Below are 18,067 nucleotides of genomic sequence, written 5' to 3'. Positions count from 1 at the left end.
TTGATGGTATTTTACGAGGTCATTATTTTTTTTCAATTCTTTATCGTCTTTGTTGAAATAAAACGTTTACCGTGAGATTTAACTTTGTTGAATCCAAAAACCTTTCTAACTCCTGTTCTTTTTTGCCTTTATACTCCCTAGATCTTTTATGACAATACCCAAACTTTTTAAAGATTTGTTGTTTTTAACAATAATATATAACGCGGTTACGTTTGACAATGGATTCCACATTTAAATTATAAATCCTATTAGTGTTGATCATTTTAATGAATATTAAAATATATATTAATATAGTAAAATACATTGATATCTAGTTCATCATTGAATAATATAATAATAATATTATTATTATTATTATTACTACTACTACTACTATTAAAATCCTTTTATCTGGGGGTTCCGGGTTCGAATACCCATGGCATGGTATTTCTCATGCGCTAAAAATTTCCATTTGGACTGAATGAACACACAGTCAATGCCCACACATACCATAATAATATAATTTCTTCAGAACAAAATATACATACACCAATTAAGGAAGAAAAACAAAGATTGAAAAATAAAATGACTATATGCTATAATACTAAATTCATAAATGAGTGATTGGTTTAAAATTTATTTTTTATAAACTTAATTCTCTTTTTTTCTTTCTTTTTTTGTTACTAATTTATCAAAAATATATTTACAGTCATTACTAACAGGAACTTGTTGGTCACGGTAAGAATGAGAGTCTATCTATATCAGTACCAAAATTTAATGCAAAAAAACTTTATTAAACTGTATTCACTTAATTTTCCCCTTCTCAATCTTTCGCTTTTTATCTCTTTTCTTCTTTTTTAATCAAATTTCAAGAACGATTGAAATATTTTATCCATTTACGTTTAAAGCGACATTTCGAACAAATTTAATAAATATTGATTTTTTTTTTAATTTATATTTCGAAATCTTTGTCATATTATTAAGTATTAAATTATTAATATCTTGTAAAATGCAATTGTAATAAAATCAGATTTAATATAGAGCGCGTAAACCTTAATAAACAGTCATAATTTATACAATGATATACATTTTTTTCCGAAGTCAACGTATTCTCTTTCTCACTCTTACAATATTCCTTTGTATTATCTGATTGGCGTAGTTTTTCAGGCAGTTAAAAGTGATCCACGTCTTTAAATAATATATCGTTAACACCTTAGATGTAACAATGATCACGTGTTCGGGTACGTGAATTTGAACTAGCAGCATGTCAAGCTTGTTAAAGAACGAAACTAGCAAATAAATAGTTTCTTTAGACTAAATTTCCCAGTCTTTGATATATTAACGAATAACGATATAACTTATAGATTTGCTTAGTGAATTATTACTATTATTAATAATAATGAATGTTCGTTTTACTTGTGATTCGTTTTATATTGCCTTTAACAGTAACTGTTATAACAAATAAATACTTTAACAGTTGCGCTTACAAGATAGATATTATGTTTATAATAATTATTTGAAAATAATGATAATTAAGCTTCTGATCTAATTATTTGGCTTTAAAAATTTAAATAAAGATTTCTCTTATTTCAACTACATATAATTTTCTGTAAGAGATGAGGAAACTTGATTATCTCTTCAATCAGACCTTTGCCCAAAAAGAAATCAAATGTATTTAGGGTGTATGTATGAATGTTTATTTGTTCCACCCATCAGCTCAACGGCTGAACTGATTTAGATATATGACCCCGCAATGGACTCCTTATGTTACCGGAAGTGTCATAGGCTGTATGTATATATATATACATGAGAGGTTATCTCTATTGAAAAAAATTTATTCTGAAAACTTTATAAATATTTTTTATTTCTCTTAAACTACATACTTATACTTCTTTAATACATAATCACTACATGAATTATCGTAGCGATACATCAACTTCAATATACCCTCTTCGTATTCTTCTGCTGTCAGTCCATTTAGCCACTAACAGTATTTTTAAGTTCATCGTCACCCGCGAATTACTTACTAGTAGAATTTAGAGCTAGTGTGGACTGTATTTTTGATGAGATGGTACATGATGAAATGAAGCAATGCTATGTTCTTCTTGAATCGTTATATTTAATTTGTTGTCACCCTTGACATTTTGATTGAATTACAATAGTTACATTAAACTTAAGAATGCATGACACTTTAGTCATAATTGAACTTGAACATTATTAAGAAACTATTAGTCCCCTTGGACTGAAATGAAAACACGACCGCACTGCGCGGGATTCTTACGGTTTAACTCGCCGGTGAGCGCTAGCACCCATTAGATCGCAGCACCGGATGGCTCGACGTGGAACGGAACACATCGCCCACCAATTATATATATATATATATATAAGTGTGTGTGTGTGTGTATGTTTGTTTGTTTATAATATATTACTTGTATATCTTAATATCTCACCAGTTGAATCTGCAGTAGGTAATACTGAAAAAAATCACTTTCCATCGTAGGTCAATTTTTACAAATTTACAAAGAATATTTTACCGGAAAATAATATTACTTAAGTAAACTAATCAAATGGCAAGTATTCTCTTAAATAGTGGTGGCATTCCTTACAAGTTTTCAGAATTATCCTGTCATCAATCACGTAAATTATTCCTAGTTATAAAAACGTTTTATTAACAAACAAAAAGAAGAAAATCAATGGTTAAACGAGGAATACAATTACTAGTTAACAAAATAAAAATAATGAAATGATTTATTAACGAAGAACAAATTTGGGAAATATTTTAAACATAAAATATTGTTTGTTCAATAGAGAGTATCGATGTTTTGTTATGTACATTTCTACTGGATAGATCGACACTCTTTAAAATATGAGTTTTGAAAGTAATTTAAATGACGTGTCGAAGTGCTGCGAACACCCATTTGTTTTGGAAGTGAGCGGAATGGCATCGTAGTAGCAGTTGTATAGTAATAGAACGAAGGGAAAGGTTGCAGGGGCATTGTAAAGGGCGGTGTGGTGGAAGAGTGTGTAGAGAGATTCGGTTAACGAATTACTCTTTACCTCCTCATTCATCTCATTTCACTCTTCGTCACTGATACTCAGAACAATCTGTTCACAATTTACACGGTCAGTGTGATTCTAGTCACATTACAAGACACGTAGCATTTCAAACGCTATGCAATGTTACGTACAAATAATCTCCTGCCTATGACAACACAAATTGAGGGGAACGATTCAAAATAGAAAACTAACAACCTATTTCATATATTACGTAGATAGAACAACATATACTATTTTATCCGTTTATAAATTGTATATCCTAAATCATATTTTTATCGTTACGTATTTTATCGTTCAGTATCGTACCAAGAAATTTTTTTTCCTGGGCGCATAACGATGCGTCGTTATCAGCGCCTGGACACAAAATTACTGAAGTACGTAATTAGAAATTAACAAAAGGCAAAAGCATATTATAGCTTTAATCAAATCTTTGAATCCAGCTGTACGGCCTTAAGAAATCGTAAGACAATAGACAACATCTATACATTGCTGGCTAAGATATTTCGTATGTTAGCCCCTGATTTAAACTTCCGACGTAATGCTGCATAACAGACACAGTCCACAAGTATGTGGTGTACTGGTGTACTGTCAGTTGTCAGTCGCAGCGAGCACAAATGAGTGCATCTGTTAAGAGTCATGAGAAATCCATGAGTGAGCCTAGTGTGCCCTATTCGCAAATGGCAAATAATAACCTCCTCACGACTTTGTTAGGTAACCTTTAGGAGCTATTTAGGATACTGGTCGCTAAACTGTTTTGAGGATCAGTAGTCGTTTGTGACACAGACATTTGGTCGAATGCTTTAGAGCGATCGAATGAGGTGGTGACGGGATAAATGCCAAGCAAACCAAAAAAAAAACTAGAAAAACCTCCTCACAACGGTCATTCCTATATGAAGAGCTCCAGGGAACACGGTGTCCTTAGCTGGTTGAATTTGATTGATTGTAGCATTCCATTCTCTCTGCCACTCATCACGAACCACAATCTTTGGAAACAGAGAAGATCGTTTGAAACACGATCAGTGAAAGGAGGCTGCAAACAAGAAGTTTCCTTTGCCGCACGCTCAGCGCTCTCATTGCCTGAAATTCTAATATGGCTAATTATCCAGCAGAAGCTCACAGCAGTATTACATTGAATCATTTCAGAGATGATATACTGTGTATCACACGGAACAGGGTGTCTGGAGCCATATCACTAATGGCTGGCAAGACTCTCATGAAATCTGAACAGACAAGCACGTATCGGAATGTTGGGTTTAGTATATTTAAGGCCTTGTTAATAGCATATAGCTCCGCGACGAAAACAGTAGTGATACTGTGAAGGCCAAACTTGTATAAGTCCAGCCAAATTACACTTAAAAAAAAACTGTTACCTGGACCTTTAAAAGTGGAAATGGTAAAGGGGCTTATAATAAACGTGGAAAAAATAAATGCGTGAGCGGTGGCGGTGAAGGGGTGTTTTGGAGGGTTGAGGATTGAAAAAAAAAATTTCCAATACAAAAGTTGTAGATCATGAAAAAATCTACAACTTTTGTAGAGGTCACTTTTTAACGTAAACTCAAAATTACCGATAAAAATGCTAAAATCTTTTTTTCGTTTGTTATTTTTCACTTCCGTAAAAATAATTTAATTTTGACGAAACTTAGTGAAAGTATATATTTCTGTGTTTAAATAACCATAACTTTTTGAAGTCAACTCTCACCAATAATCGCAACAATACCGTATTTCGCCCTTTTTCAAGCCCCTAAAACAATCCTTCACTACTCCCGCTCACGTATTTATTTATTTACGTTTATTATAACCTTCTTTACCACTTCCACTTATAAAAATCCAGGTACCAATTTTTTCCCCTATAAATGAGTTATTTCGATCGGTTTTTATATTTTATTGTCAACCACAAAAACTCAACTAACAGAATTATTGTGTCTAGAGCTGTCTGCATAAATTATAGCATCTGAATTCACGTTATTTACAATATTAAAAATGTTTCTCGTAAAATAACCAGGTTTGTGACTAGGATCCCAGGCCGCCAAGGGAGGTAGTAACGTAACAGGAGGTACGGAGGTAACAGGATGAGGTACTGAAGGTAAATGTATATTTAGAGATTGGTTTGCTTGGCATTTCTGCCTCCGCCGCAACCCCATTCGGTCGCCCTAAGGCATAAGACCGAATGTCTGTGCCACAAACAGCTACTGAGCCACGAAACAGTTTAGCGACTTGTGTCCTAACTAGCTCCTAGAGTTAACCTAAAAGCGTGAGGGGAATAAGCGTGGTACCATACACCACTCGCTTGCGTATCTCACCACTCATTTCTCATATATCATAAAAAAGGGTAGGCGCACCCCGTCAACTACTAAAACATATATGACTACTGAAAATTAATTTATCTCGCCAAAGACACCAATTCGCTGCCACACGCCTAGGCCGCTGAATGCCAGCAAGTACCTGTCCACCATTAATGCGCTTGGAGCCTTAATCTGGCTGGTAGCCAGCCATATCTCTTGGTTAGCTTCCTATAGCAGCGTGGTAGGAGTCTTTTCCCTTATAGGCCTTTAACGCTCCTACCAGTTATTAGTAAGGTTTTTGAGAAGGTTTTATATTAGTAATACGTTGAACCTTAAAATGATATTGATAGATAATCAATATGGTTTTCGCCCAAGTAGGGACACAGAAGAAGCTATTTTTAAGGTTATGAGCGTTTTTTCTTCTAGTGAATTTGAGTATGTCGTAGGTATCTTTTTAAACATATCAGGAGCTTTAATAATTTATGGTGGCCCTCTGACCTGTTTCAGCTGCAGAAATGTGAGTGAATGCAGAATGAGTTGAATGTATAGTTATTTCAGCAGTCTAAAAGTCGTTCTTCGAGACGGCGTTTCAGAAGTAGGAAACGCCAAAGGTTGTCCGAAGGGTAGTTGTTTAGGATCCCTGCTCTGGGTTGTTGAATTGGATTCTTTGCCCAATTCCTAGGTATTGGATTGGTTGGAAGTAGGTACATTGGGGTCGTGCCACGGTTATATTGGTATTGTTTATGATTTGATTTGGGGCTCTTGCTGGTGGGGGTGGCCACGCTACCGAGGTATGGTAGCCCGTGCGACCGAGGGTGTGGCTTCGTTCTGCCGATGGCGGTCCTGATTGTGACTTGGTATTGCCGCGCGAGACTCCATGATGGGACCGGGTGGTGGTGCGAGGTTTGTCCCCGGCTCCTATGTGGACCGGAATGAGGTTACGTTCCTCTTGATAGGTTACCTTAATTGGTCGTTTTATTTTGGTGTAGGTCTGAATTTCTATGTTACGAAAAACATAATTTTGATTGGTATGAGTGTAGCACTGATTTAACTTTCAGCTCGTTCGTTTTCTGAGGCATTGACAGTCACGAACGGTGCTCCCAAATCTGGACTTGGGGCGGAGTTCGCGCTTCCGCGGTTTCGGTCAGTTAGTTTGAGGGAATCATGTTAGGTTGGATGTGAAGATGTCCGTATGAGGCCTATGTAAAGGAAAAATTGGTTTGTATTTTACTGACACAAATGTCTGCCGAAGCATTTACATCGGTGGCATCCCGACCGAGGCCTAGCTCATGCCTGTGAGATGTAATTAGTTAGAGGTTCTAAAGACGACTTCCGGTAATGCCTCTCAGGCCTCGGAACGGAGGGGGTGATGTGACAACCGGTAACATCACAAGGTGAGTTTCTTCGCCCTACGGGGTTGGGATGTGGTTGAGATTACCCAATGGATGCTATGTCATTGCTTATGCGAATGAAGAATTTTTGCTGGTTAAAGAAGAAGAACCTTCTTTAATGAGAACGAACTTAGGGCAGAATGAGGCAGAATGACGGAATGAGAACGAACTTAGGGCAGACCATGCTTGGAAGATACTACAGTGGTGGAGTTCACAATATAAAATGGTATTTAACCCAAAGGTTGAGGTTGAGGTTGCTCAAGGGCAGACTGGCTGTTACTGGACAACCTCGTGTATCAGTTGCAAGTCACATCGAATTAGATAAGTCCCTCGAAGAAGTATCTAGGTGTTATTCTTGTTGAGAAACTTCGATTCCAGGAGCACCTTCAATTTACTGACAAAAAGGTTTGCAATGCTTTCTTCGGTATTCGGAGAGCAATTTTTACCTATTGCAGGCATAAGTTCAAAACCATGCGTATTCTATACAAGGTTGTTTGCGAAGTCATACTGCTATATGCTCTATCTGTCTTCCCTCATCAAATGAATTATAATGTTTAGGAATATTTTGTTGAGAGCCCAGAATTTCCTGTTGCTATCTGTGATTGGTGCCTATGGGGCTGTCTTGGAAGAGGCGGTCCTTGTTGTTTCTGGGATTAAGCCCATTGATATACTTACGACTGAGGGCCAATTACGTTATGATGTCAAGAAGGTAAGCCAACTTACCTCTGGACGTATAAAAGAAACAGATGACCAAGGTTTCTTTATCAACCCTACATCCCCGGTAGTTTTCCGAGTGTTTACAATGGCGTAGCGCGCAAACAGCTGAGTCTTCCTATTTTAATGCAATTAGCAGTCCTATGTCCTTCACCCACTTTACTCATTGATAAGACCGTATACAGTTATTTCTCGTATGCCCGTAATGTTGACAGCGTAAACGCTGCACCAATCCTGGAGATTGTCTGGGCGTCTCAATAACAACCCCACAAATGGCGATATATTTTAACCCACACACTTTCTTGTTGTTATATCTTGGCTTAAGATCAGCAAAGACAGTTGATAATGGCTCTTTTGTAATTCGGTGTTTCGCTTTGATTATGGTACGAACTGCATGACCGCGACTCTCAAGTTCTTTGATAAGCTCAATTGGAACAGAAAAATGTAGGCTCCTCACTTCGATACGAAAGACTCTTTCATCCTTCTTGGGGAAGACGTAACCGATCATTTAGTGTTCCCTCAAAAAGTCAGTTATCTTAATTTGCCACATCTTTTGAAGCAATGCGTAGTTGATTAGAACTGAATATTCTAATACTGTAATTTTATCGACTACTACTTCAATTTCTAAAATCGCATATCATCATTGATGATATACAGAACTGTAGATGGGGGCTTAATTGCATCCTAACGATCGATTTATACGTTGTTTCCTCTATCGGGAGGTCTTAAAAACGATTCGATAGGGGTAAATCACCAGTTGATAAATGGGACGGAGATGGATTACTTCCACGCAAACCCGGCACAGTCTGTCATGGCAGATGTTGCATGCGGGTTTCTGTTTTAAGTTTCGGTTTCGCTGTTATCAGATATATCAAATACAATATCGTTCCTGATAATTATGCGTCGAGACTGTTTTCTTGGATCGCTACTAGAAGCCGAGAACTACCTACGACGTTGCACCGGAACTTTTGGTTGTCGACCTATCCTCATCGATGAACACAGCCAAATGCTGATCCATACTTGAAGCCTCTACCTTTGGTACTAGATTAACCCAAAACTTGATTTAACACTAAGAAAAATAGAATATCTTCCAAATTATAAAAAGTAAATATACAGAATAATACCCTGATGAATCGTGAAATCCAACAACTCACATTTTATAAAATAATAAACTGAAACAAAGAATGCAATCAAAAAGTTCAATAGCAAGATTACAAGCTTGTTATTAAAGCAGCTATTTTTGAATTTGGATGATAATTAGATGATTTTTTTTTGCAAAATGTGAAAAAATGTGGCTGACCGAGATTAGAATTCAGGACCTCCGGATTAAAGATAGACGCTACCACTCTGCCACTGAGATCGGCTAACTCATAATATAATTTATAATATATCTATAATATAAAATTAGTTTTATTTTTCTACAATTATTAGTTTTAAAATTTTATTTCAAAATATGAAATAATGTTTTAATTATCGGTTAATTTTTATAGTATATCAAGATTCTATAACCAATGAAAATCTATTTTTTTCTTATATTTTAACGTCTATTATACGTTTGAATATATTTTCTTGCATTACTCCCTCCTTAATAGAACGAGCTGTCGATCGTTCTGTGAACTTATAGGAAAATGAGAAATTAAATAAAAATGAAGGTCTATGCCAACTTTTACGTTACTTTTGCCATTTTTAATAAAAATATACCGTTACTTTTATTTGACAATACATATTTAATAAACAATAATCTTAATGATTTTCTTTATGTTGGATTAGTTACTAAGCAACATTATTATATACATAAAAAAAAACATTCATAGAATTACATAAAAATTATTGTAGGTCGTAAATACACGTACATTTACAACACTTCATACACCAATACTTTCATCAACATATGCAAGTTTTAATTTTATATTTCAACATTAACAACAGAGCGAGGTCAACCTAACCAACAGAAACAAGTTTCAGTATCACAAACAAGCAGAAACAGGTTTCCATTTGCATTTTTATTTTATATATTTTTGTATATACAAGTTATAATTATTATTCAGCATGGATGCTATGTCAAAGAAAGAAAAGTTGGCCAGAGGGTCAGCTGTTATCAAGGTTATGAGAGTAAATCCGAGGCCAGGACATTTTTTAAAATCTTATATAGATCCTCATAAGTTGCCGAAAAAAGCTAAAGTTGGAGCACCAAAAGGTATGTTGGCAGAAATGCCTCATCTTGATGTTAAAAGCGCAAATTTCGAATTCAGTCCTAATTCAGCGAAAATTCCAGGTCCAAAAGTAGGTGATGAAGAAACTGACGATAAGAAAAAATGCGATCCATTTGTAGATGAAGATGAGGATAAATTTGGGCTTCCAGATGGGGATAAAATGTTAAAATATTTTGATTATCGATTTTGGTCAAGTACAGTAAGTCCTGCCTACGATGGAAATATTGCCGAAAACTTTAATATTTTACTCGGATTACTGATATCTATGGCCGAAGATCCTGATAACGAAAACTTTCCGGATACAGAAGCATATCCAACTGTTCAGTTTTTGAAAACTATCAAAAATCCCGATGGTGCAATACCGTATAATATCGGTGCTTTTATATGTTACATTGAATATGTTGCTCAGAAAATGCTTGATGAAGGATAAAGTATTAATCCTATATACACAAATATATCGGCTGATGTCCGATATATTATAAAGGTAAAACGCCTTTATTTTGTTTTGTTAACGTAATTTTCTTTATATGTAACTAGTGGTGTAATCTTATTTGTCTTTCCACCGTCTCTCGAATTGTGTCAATGATGTCCCTTTTTTTTAAATACATACTTATTTAATTTCTACAGATCAATAAAAATTTATATACTTAGGAATTCACGACTTCATAAGTTATCTTACACGAACTTTTCTCTTTTCCAAGAATATATACATACTTTTTTCATTTTAAAGACTTCATATTTACTATTACTAATTGTAAAATATTATTAGATATTTATTAAATGAAAATGTTTACTTTATTTTTTTAATACACACTCAGGTGGATCCACATTTTTACATCACTATTATATTTACAGTTACAAAATAAACTTACCTTTTTATTTCTACTCTTTTGTTTTTTCTTTATTTAAATTTTACAATGTGTTTTTATAAGAACGCCTAATCAAGTATTTTTCTACTTAAAATTAAAAGTGGAACTATTAAGAAAGAGTTTAATTAATATTACTACAGTCATAACATAACTAAAACTAACTTCTTTAAAAAGTATGCTTTGAATATACAGTAGTTATTTATGCTGTAAATAGATAAAAAATAAAAAAATAAAAATAAAAATAATTAAATAAATAATTAAAAAATTAAAAATAAAACTAACATTAAAATCAAAATGTATATTTTTTCTAAGATAGTAATAATTTTTATATTGAATTGAATTATCTACTCCACTATAAGTAGTGCAGCTACTTTTGAAAATGGAATATATCCGAAGTCAACATGTAATTTAATTATGATGAAGCTAAGAAAGTTAGATAATTTTACTCAATATAAAAATTAACGTCATTTGTTTATTAATATTAATAAATTTTAGGCATTTTAACAACTTATTTTTTTTTTTATGTTACATTAAAAAGCATCTTCTATAATAAAAAAAATTTCACCTATAAAAAACGTTTAGTAAACGGTTTTTTTTTTCAATTTCATGGATATATTCTTATGCAAACAAAAATTGTTACGAAAACAATTTTTTTATGATTAACAAATATGATAAAGAAACATTATCACCCCTTTTGATATTAATTTTTAAATTAAAATGTACTTAGAAAAATTTTTAAATTATTAAAAAAGTTCTTTACCTAGGAAAAATAATTTTAATTTTAAGAAAAAAAAAAGTAATATAATATTTAAAAAAAAAATAGTTTTTCCTATCAATAAACAAAATAATCTGTCATTATGAAACTTTTACTAGGCGTCAACCTGCTGCTATAAAAATTTTCATCCTTCATGGATTAGACGTCTGTTAACTTTGTTATTTCTTCTTTGGCTTTCCCCTGCGTCTATATTTTTCTGGTTAAGACAGGTAAACATTCTTCTGGTATCCTGTTAAGAGGTTCACTCCACTTGTCTATATTTCTTAATTCTTTTACCGGGAGAAGAAATATCTCCAATTCTATCCAAATATCCTCGTTTCTTAAATCGATCAAATCGAATGTAACTCCTTTACCAATCGAAAGAATTTCATTTCCTTTGTCTGTCTAGCTCGATCACTTTTTTTATCCATCCAAGAATCGCTGCCATACAAAAAATAGGAACAGTCACTGTTTTATAAAACTTCTTTCTGATACTTTATCTTATTTCTTATGTGTTACTTTTTATCTTGAAAGATAAAAAGTAACACATATTAAAAATAATAATTCAGTAATGTAATAGGCTAGGTTACTTAATAATACTAGTTTGAGTATTAACCCCATATGTTTGATAATTATATTGTCTATGTAATCCACTCAGGTTTTTTCATATTATAGCATTTATTTTATTTGTCTTTATTTTTTACTTTGTTATTGGATAAAGTTTTTCAGGTTGTTTTGTGCACTGTTCTATAGTTTTGCTTCAAATAATCGCTCTTAATTGTAATTGGAATTATCTTCATTCCCTTCGTTGAATTACACCGCATATTTTTAAATATTTATAAATATATTTTCTAAAATAACACTACTTCGAGAATAACTTTCAAGCACGACTCAAGGAAATTTTCACAACTAGATGTACTTACGTTTGTTTAGCACAAATGATTATCTACATAGTCTATTAATACTAAATTTTGTTTTCATATGTAGATTAACTATTCGACTAGTATATTTTCCTTTATTTGTTCGCGCATAACCTTCTTTCTATTAATCCGATTAAAATAATTCTTGCTGCAATCGAAGCAGCTGCTTTTCGTGGGAGTACCATGATGTTGAAAAAGCTTTTAGAAACTCCGTTTGAATTGGCAAAACATAATTTTTTCGCCATCCGGCGTGTACGAAGAGACAGTGGGAATCCTACATTTCCTACATGTATATTCCCACTTATCCCTATACTCGTATGTATGCGACACGTTAGATGATATCTGGTCTTCTGTAGAATAGATCAATATGAATTCTGCACAACATATGTAACACCGTCTATAAAATCATTAAAAATCGAGATATCTCGTCTTAAATATTTCAGCTCAGTATACAACATCGGTAGGGACATGAACACCATTATATGTTGTTCGTGACCATTCCATTTAAAAAAGAAATAATTATTGATTTATCTGTATTTCTTAGGTATTAATCGATACTGGCCTCCGTGGCGTGATTGGTAGCGTCTCGGCTTTTCGTCTGGAGGTCCCGGGTTCGAATCCCGGTCAGGCATGGCATTTTCACACATGCTACAAATCATCTATCTCATCCTCTGAAGCAGTACCTAACGGTGGTCTCGGTGGTTAAAAAAAGGTATTAGTCAATAGTAAATCGCTCTATTGACATTCCTAAGAATATATTTATTATCGATATGATTACTATCGATATTTCTAAGATTATTCATACGTCGTTACATCATTAGTAGATTTTTACATCATGCCATATAAATTTGAATAAGATTTTCCTACAAAAGTCCGTCGATTCATATTTTTTATGTAATTTATCACACAAATTTACTAATTATACATTAAAGCCGATTTAGATAGTCATCCACTCATGCTTCCGATCATGCATCATGCACACGATCTTATAATTCAAAAAATAAGCGATTATTTAGAAATTCAAATTAATCTCTTTGGGACTTATCACTCTAAAAAAATAATAAAACTAAGATTTATTTTTTTAAATTGTTGTTGCAAAGAAAAAAATATTTACACATAAATCTGATTGTGGGATTTCGGTTAATATCTAATAACTGAAAGAATTTGTTAAAAATGAATAAATTTTGTATACTAATTTATTAAACTTAATAGTATTTACACAAAAAATAACAATTACATAAAAATATAGTATGAGAGTATCAATATCATCACATTAGTTAAGAGATAATTTAAAGTATATAGCAACAGGAAGAACTATTCTCAATTGAACATACGCAGCTGCAATATTAAATTCCAGCTATATTATCCTGCCCACCGGGCTGGTCTAGTGGTTAACTCGTCATCGCAAATTAGCCGATTTCGAAGTCGAGAGTTCTAACGTACAAATCTTAGTAAAGGCAGTTTTACACGGATTTGTACACTACATTGTTGGATATCGGTGTTCTTTGGCGGTTGGGTTTCAATTAACCATACATCTCAGCAATGGTCGACCTAGGACTCTACACTACACTTCATTTGCATTCATACACATCATCCTCTGAAGTAACACTTTACGGTGATTCCGGAGGCTAAACAGGAAAAAATAAAGCTATTTCATCCTGAGTCACGTTTCGCAACTTCAATCGTTGCATCTTAACATATTTTATTTTTGTAAATAACTCATTATACACTAAATTGCTTTTATCCAGGTTAATCTTTACCTTTTTTGTTCCATAAATAACACATTTTATAAAATTTCTACCAGTTTTTGACATTCATTCACTATCTCATTTAATCAAAGCATACAAAAAACGAGAAACTAAATGCAAGGAATACCGAAACAATAACAATAGTTGTTGAGCTTCCAACGACTGCTAGAAAATAAATCATGGAATGACATGACTCTTTAGACAATCATGTGGTATGAAATTTAACATATTTTGCTATAGACTAAAAAACTGCTGGACCGATTTACGCGCGGTTTTTGTGCGAATTGGTCCTTTTGTGCAAATTGGTCCACGTTGTCCGTAGAAGGTTTAAACCTATTGAAATCCTCGATGTGACCAGTAGAAAGTTAGAGATACTTTGAACCGACTACTCTGTTTAGAGTAGTTTGAATTAAATCCGATAGGTAGTGCTGTTGTTTAGACAATTGGATTTATTTACATTCTGACTTTTAAAAAGCGAAAGGTTCAATTTTCCGTAATATTCAGTTTTTTAATGTTTTATCAAACTTTCAATTGCGTTCATTAAGTCTATATGTATACTCAAATCTGTCAATAGCGTAGCATTGCCGGGTCAGATACTTACATTTAAGATTATATACATCAATGCATAATTTAGCTGCACATTTACCTGTTTACGTGATCATTTACGTATGCTGCTCGCTACGTTATGATACATGATTGGAAGGACGTGTATGACCATCTAAATTGGCCTTTAAAAAAATATTACAAATCGGTTTAACAAGTGTTACATTATCATGTAAGTTCAATAGTGAATAGTGTTTTTATTTTTAATCTAACCAAAAATGGCTGTTTAATTATTTTAAAACGTGTTATTATAGGAATTTTGAATTATTGAAAATTTGTTTAGTGTTTAAGAATATTGTAGGTTACACAAAAATGAATAAGCAATCATTCAGCGTATAACGTAACAGTTCAAGATACGCAAAAGTAGAATACACGTTAGTGACGTTATTGAAACTATTAACTATAAATAAATTATCTAGTCTTATTCGTAAAACTTGCAAAAGATGCACGTAACTGGTAAAATATGTTACTGGGATGTGAATTAATGTATATTGTTAATATGAAAAATATCCGAGGTTGAATATCACATTTTTTCAACCACTATACTTTGATCATAAAACGTTGATAAGTTTATGCCGAACTCCATGGGGGAGTGGTAGAGTCTCGGCCTTTCATCTGGAGGTCCCGGGTTCGTATCCATGTCAGGCATGGCATTTTTTATACACTGCATAGTTCCACTTCTACATCCCATGTACAAGCTTAAAAGTTATGTTGCCATTTCATCAAGCTAAATAAAGAAAAAAAATTATTTCTGTCATACGAATGAAGGAATTCAGTTAATATTAATTTCCTGAGTATTTGCAAAAATACTTAAATGCATCAATAAAATACTTTAATAAATTTTTATAAAAGATAAATAATTTATCACCTAATGCGTAAAATAGTACGTTTATAACGTTTTTTTAATCACTAACCTTATATGAGATATTCTACGCTATCTTGATTTTACGGTAAGTAAAGAAAAACTAAGAATAAAATTCTAACTTCATATCCTCTAAACACATTACTTAAAATCATTAATCATATAAAATTGGTAATAAAATCGTATTTTTACACGAATACCCAAAAAGGAGTGTAACGTATTTAGGGTGTACGTATGTTTGTATGTTTGTTCCATAGTAGCAGCTCGACAGCTGAATTGATTTAGATATGACCCCGCTAATCCTTACGTTACCGGGAGTGTCATAGGCTATTTCTATACTGTTTTATAAAGAAGAGGGTTTTTGATTGTTCGAGATAAACAAAAAAGCCACTCGATGAATCGCAACCAAATTTGTATGCATTACTTTTAGCATTACTGAGAACGTTTTTAGATATATTTTATATCGAAGAACCAACCGATCCATTGCTTTCAAATTTTCTGGGTACATGTATTATACCATGGAAGGTTTTAAGCGACAAACCGAGGTCCTAGCTGCGTTGAAGATTAAAATATTAAAAATATTCATTATTTCTTCATGCCCAAGAAGGGTGAAGTTGTAAATTAAAGATATTCATTAAGGAAAAAAACGATTAATCCTTTTACTTATTTATTATATTTCTGCGTCTAATCGCAAAGAAATAAGTTATGAATTTTTCGTCGTCAAAGGTATGTACTTTAGTAACCATAGCTACTATTATTCTGCCTTTTGAAATTTATTTCATTGTCTGGTTTCTATAAAGCCTGAATACATTAATTATTGTTCATTAGTATTATTCTCACAATCATTAGGAGAACGAACAGTGCGGAGTCCAGGGGGCGGAGCCCTCTGGGTAGTCGAGAATGCCGATCGAAGCGAGCTCTGCGGATGTCCAAAGCGCCGTTCCCTTGCAACACAGGAATGGCGAACAAAGCAAGCTCTGCGACCCTGGGATAAGCTCTGGCTAGACGGGCTACTAGTAGCCCGTCTATATATATAAGTGGAGATTTGCGGGTTAAAGCACAAACTTTAATGAATTGCATTAATGAACTGTGAGTCTCTATCTCTGTGTGAGCTGGAATTAACCTGAAAGATTCGAATCAATTGAATTAATAATATTACAAAGATAATAGAATAAAATTAATAAAATAATATTAAATAATTTTTTTTTTTTAATTCTGTTTAATAATAATTGGCTTCCCATGGGGACTGCGTGTGAAGCTAGAATGGTGAGTTGATGCAATAGCTCGTGCAAGGCTTGATCAATCACCATGAACTGATGATAACAAACGCCGTGTCCCTGGGGAGTTGCAATGGGGCGCTCTTATAATATCTACGCAAGCCATTGTCCGATTTTCAGAATTCAAACGGCGTATTTGTTAGTAGGTTGGAAGCTAACATTTGCATACATCAGATACACCCTCGATCTAACAGACCACGGTTATTCGGAAATATTATATCTTCGCAACCAATTTTCCCATTTTCAAAATTCAAATTTCAAAAAAATTAAATGATATTAACTGAAAGGGACCTTACTTAATTAGTGGTAGCAGCTAATACATGACTCCGCGGAGGCGTTGGAAGCCTTACGGTACCGGTATACTCAGAAAGGTACCGGTATATTTATTTAATTCGCGGTATCAGCTATACATGACTCCGCGGAGGCGTTGGAATCCTTACGTTACCGGGAGTGTCATAGGCTCTATATATATATATATATATATATATTATATATATATGGTTTTATGACGGGAATATGTTCGATTATGTAAGCGCGTTCTTTCTTCTTGCGCTTATTTGTTGGTGTTGCTCTTCTTACTAATTAAAGAACATTAAAGAAAAATTCATATATTATTTTCAGACAGTTTTAATTTAAATATTTTTTTCATGTTGTAGAAATAACAGTAATTTAAGGTTGTCTAATGATCAAGTTCTCGATAAGTTTATATGTTTAAATAAATTTAAATTTAAAAAGAATATACTATATACAAAATTTGCTACCCGTACGCTTTTAATTTCATATTTAGTAATTATCTTTTATTGAAGAGCAATGTTATCAAACATTTTGTATATATATATATATATATATATATATATATATATATATATGTTTAAATAAATTTAAATTTAAAAAGACTATATTTCATATTTAGTAATTATCTTTTATTGAAGAGCAATTTTTGATAACAATTTTTTTTTTGGAAGTCGTGTTTTTTAATTTTTTAATTTTTTGTTTTAATTTTTGCTGTTTAATTGCAAAATCAAATGTTGGTTTTAAGTCTGTGTTAATTTATTATTTTTATGTAGAATAGTATTAACTTTGGAATAAATGTTGGAAATTGATATACAATAATCGGCACGTTAGAGTATTAAACGTATTATGTAATAGTCTAACAAAAGACATCAGATGTAGATCTACCAATTTTTTTAAAAGGAATTTACTCTTAAATTAAATGAATAAATCGATACTTAATATTTACTCCAGAATAGATTATAACTAGTACATTATGTCAGTGCTACCTTATAATATTTGCTTTAAAAAGGAGGTAACCTGACTGGCGCCACAATTTCAGTAGACTTAATGGCAAAGGATAGACTTACACTAAGAATCAAAGATGGTAAAGAAAGAACCGTGGAA

General features: G+C 32.9%; 1 protein-coding gene and 1 long non-coding RNA gene across 3 annotated transcripts in view; both read left to right on the top strand.

The window, feature by feature from the left end:
* The window catches only part of LOC142327604 (uncharacterized), a 571,970-nt gene that overhangs the window by 325,992 nt on the left and 227,911 nt on the right, over positions 1-18,067 (top strand). The window lies entirely within an intron of this gene.
* Positions 9,473-10,066, top strand: LOC142327722 (uncharacterized). The gene has a single exon (XM_075371008.1). It carries the CDS (start codon positions 9,473-9,475, stop codon positions 10,064-10,066), a length of 594 nt encoding a protein of 197 aa, XP_075227123.1.

The sequence above is a fragment of the Lycorma delicatula genome, chromosome 7 (assembly GCF_047948215.1).
Source record: "Lycorma delicatula isolate Av1 chromosome 7, ASM4794821v1, whole genome shotgun sequence".
NCBI classification, from domain to species: domain Eukaryota; kingdom Metazoa; phylum Arthropoda; class Insecta; order Hemiptera; family Fulgoridae; genus Lycorma; species Lycorma delicatula.
The sequence above is the reverse complement of the archived record's forward strand: the minus strand, read 5'-3'. Positions and strand labels throughout refer to the sequence as shown.

Bases quoted from the DNA above. Each gene is read 5' to 3' on its own strand.
- LOC142327722 (XM_075371008.1), top strand. From the start codon at position 9,473: ATGGATGCTATGTCAAAGAAAGAAAAGTTGGCCAGAGGGTCAGCTGTT.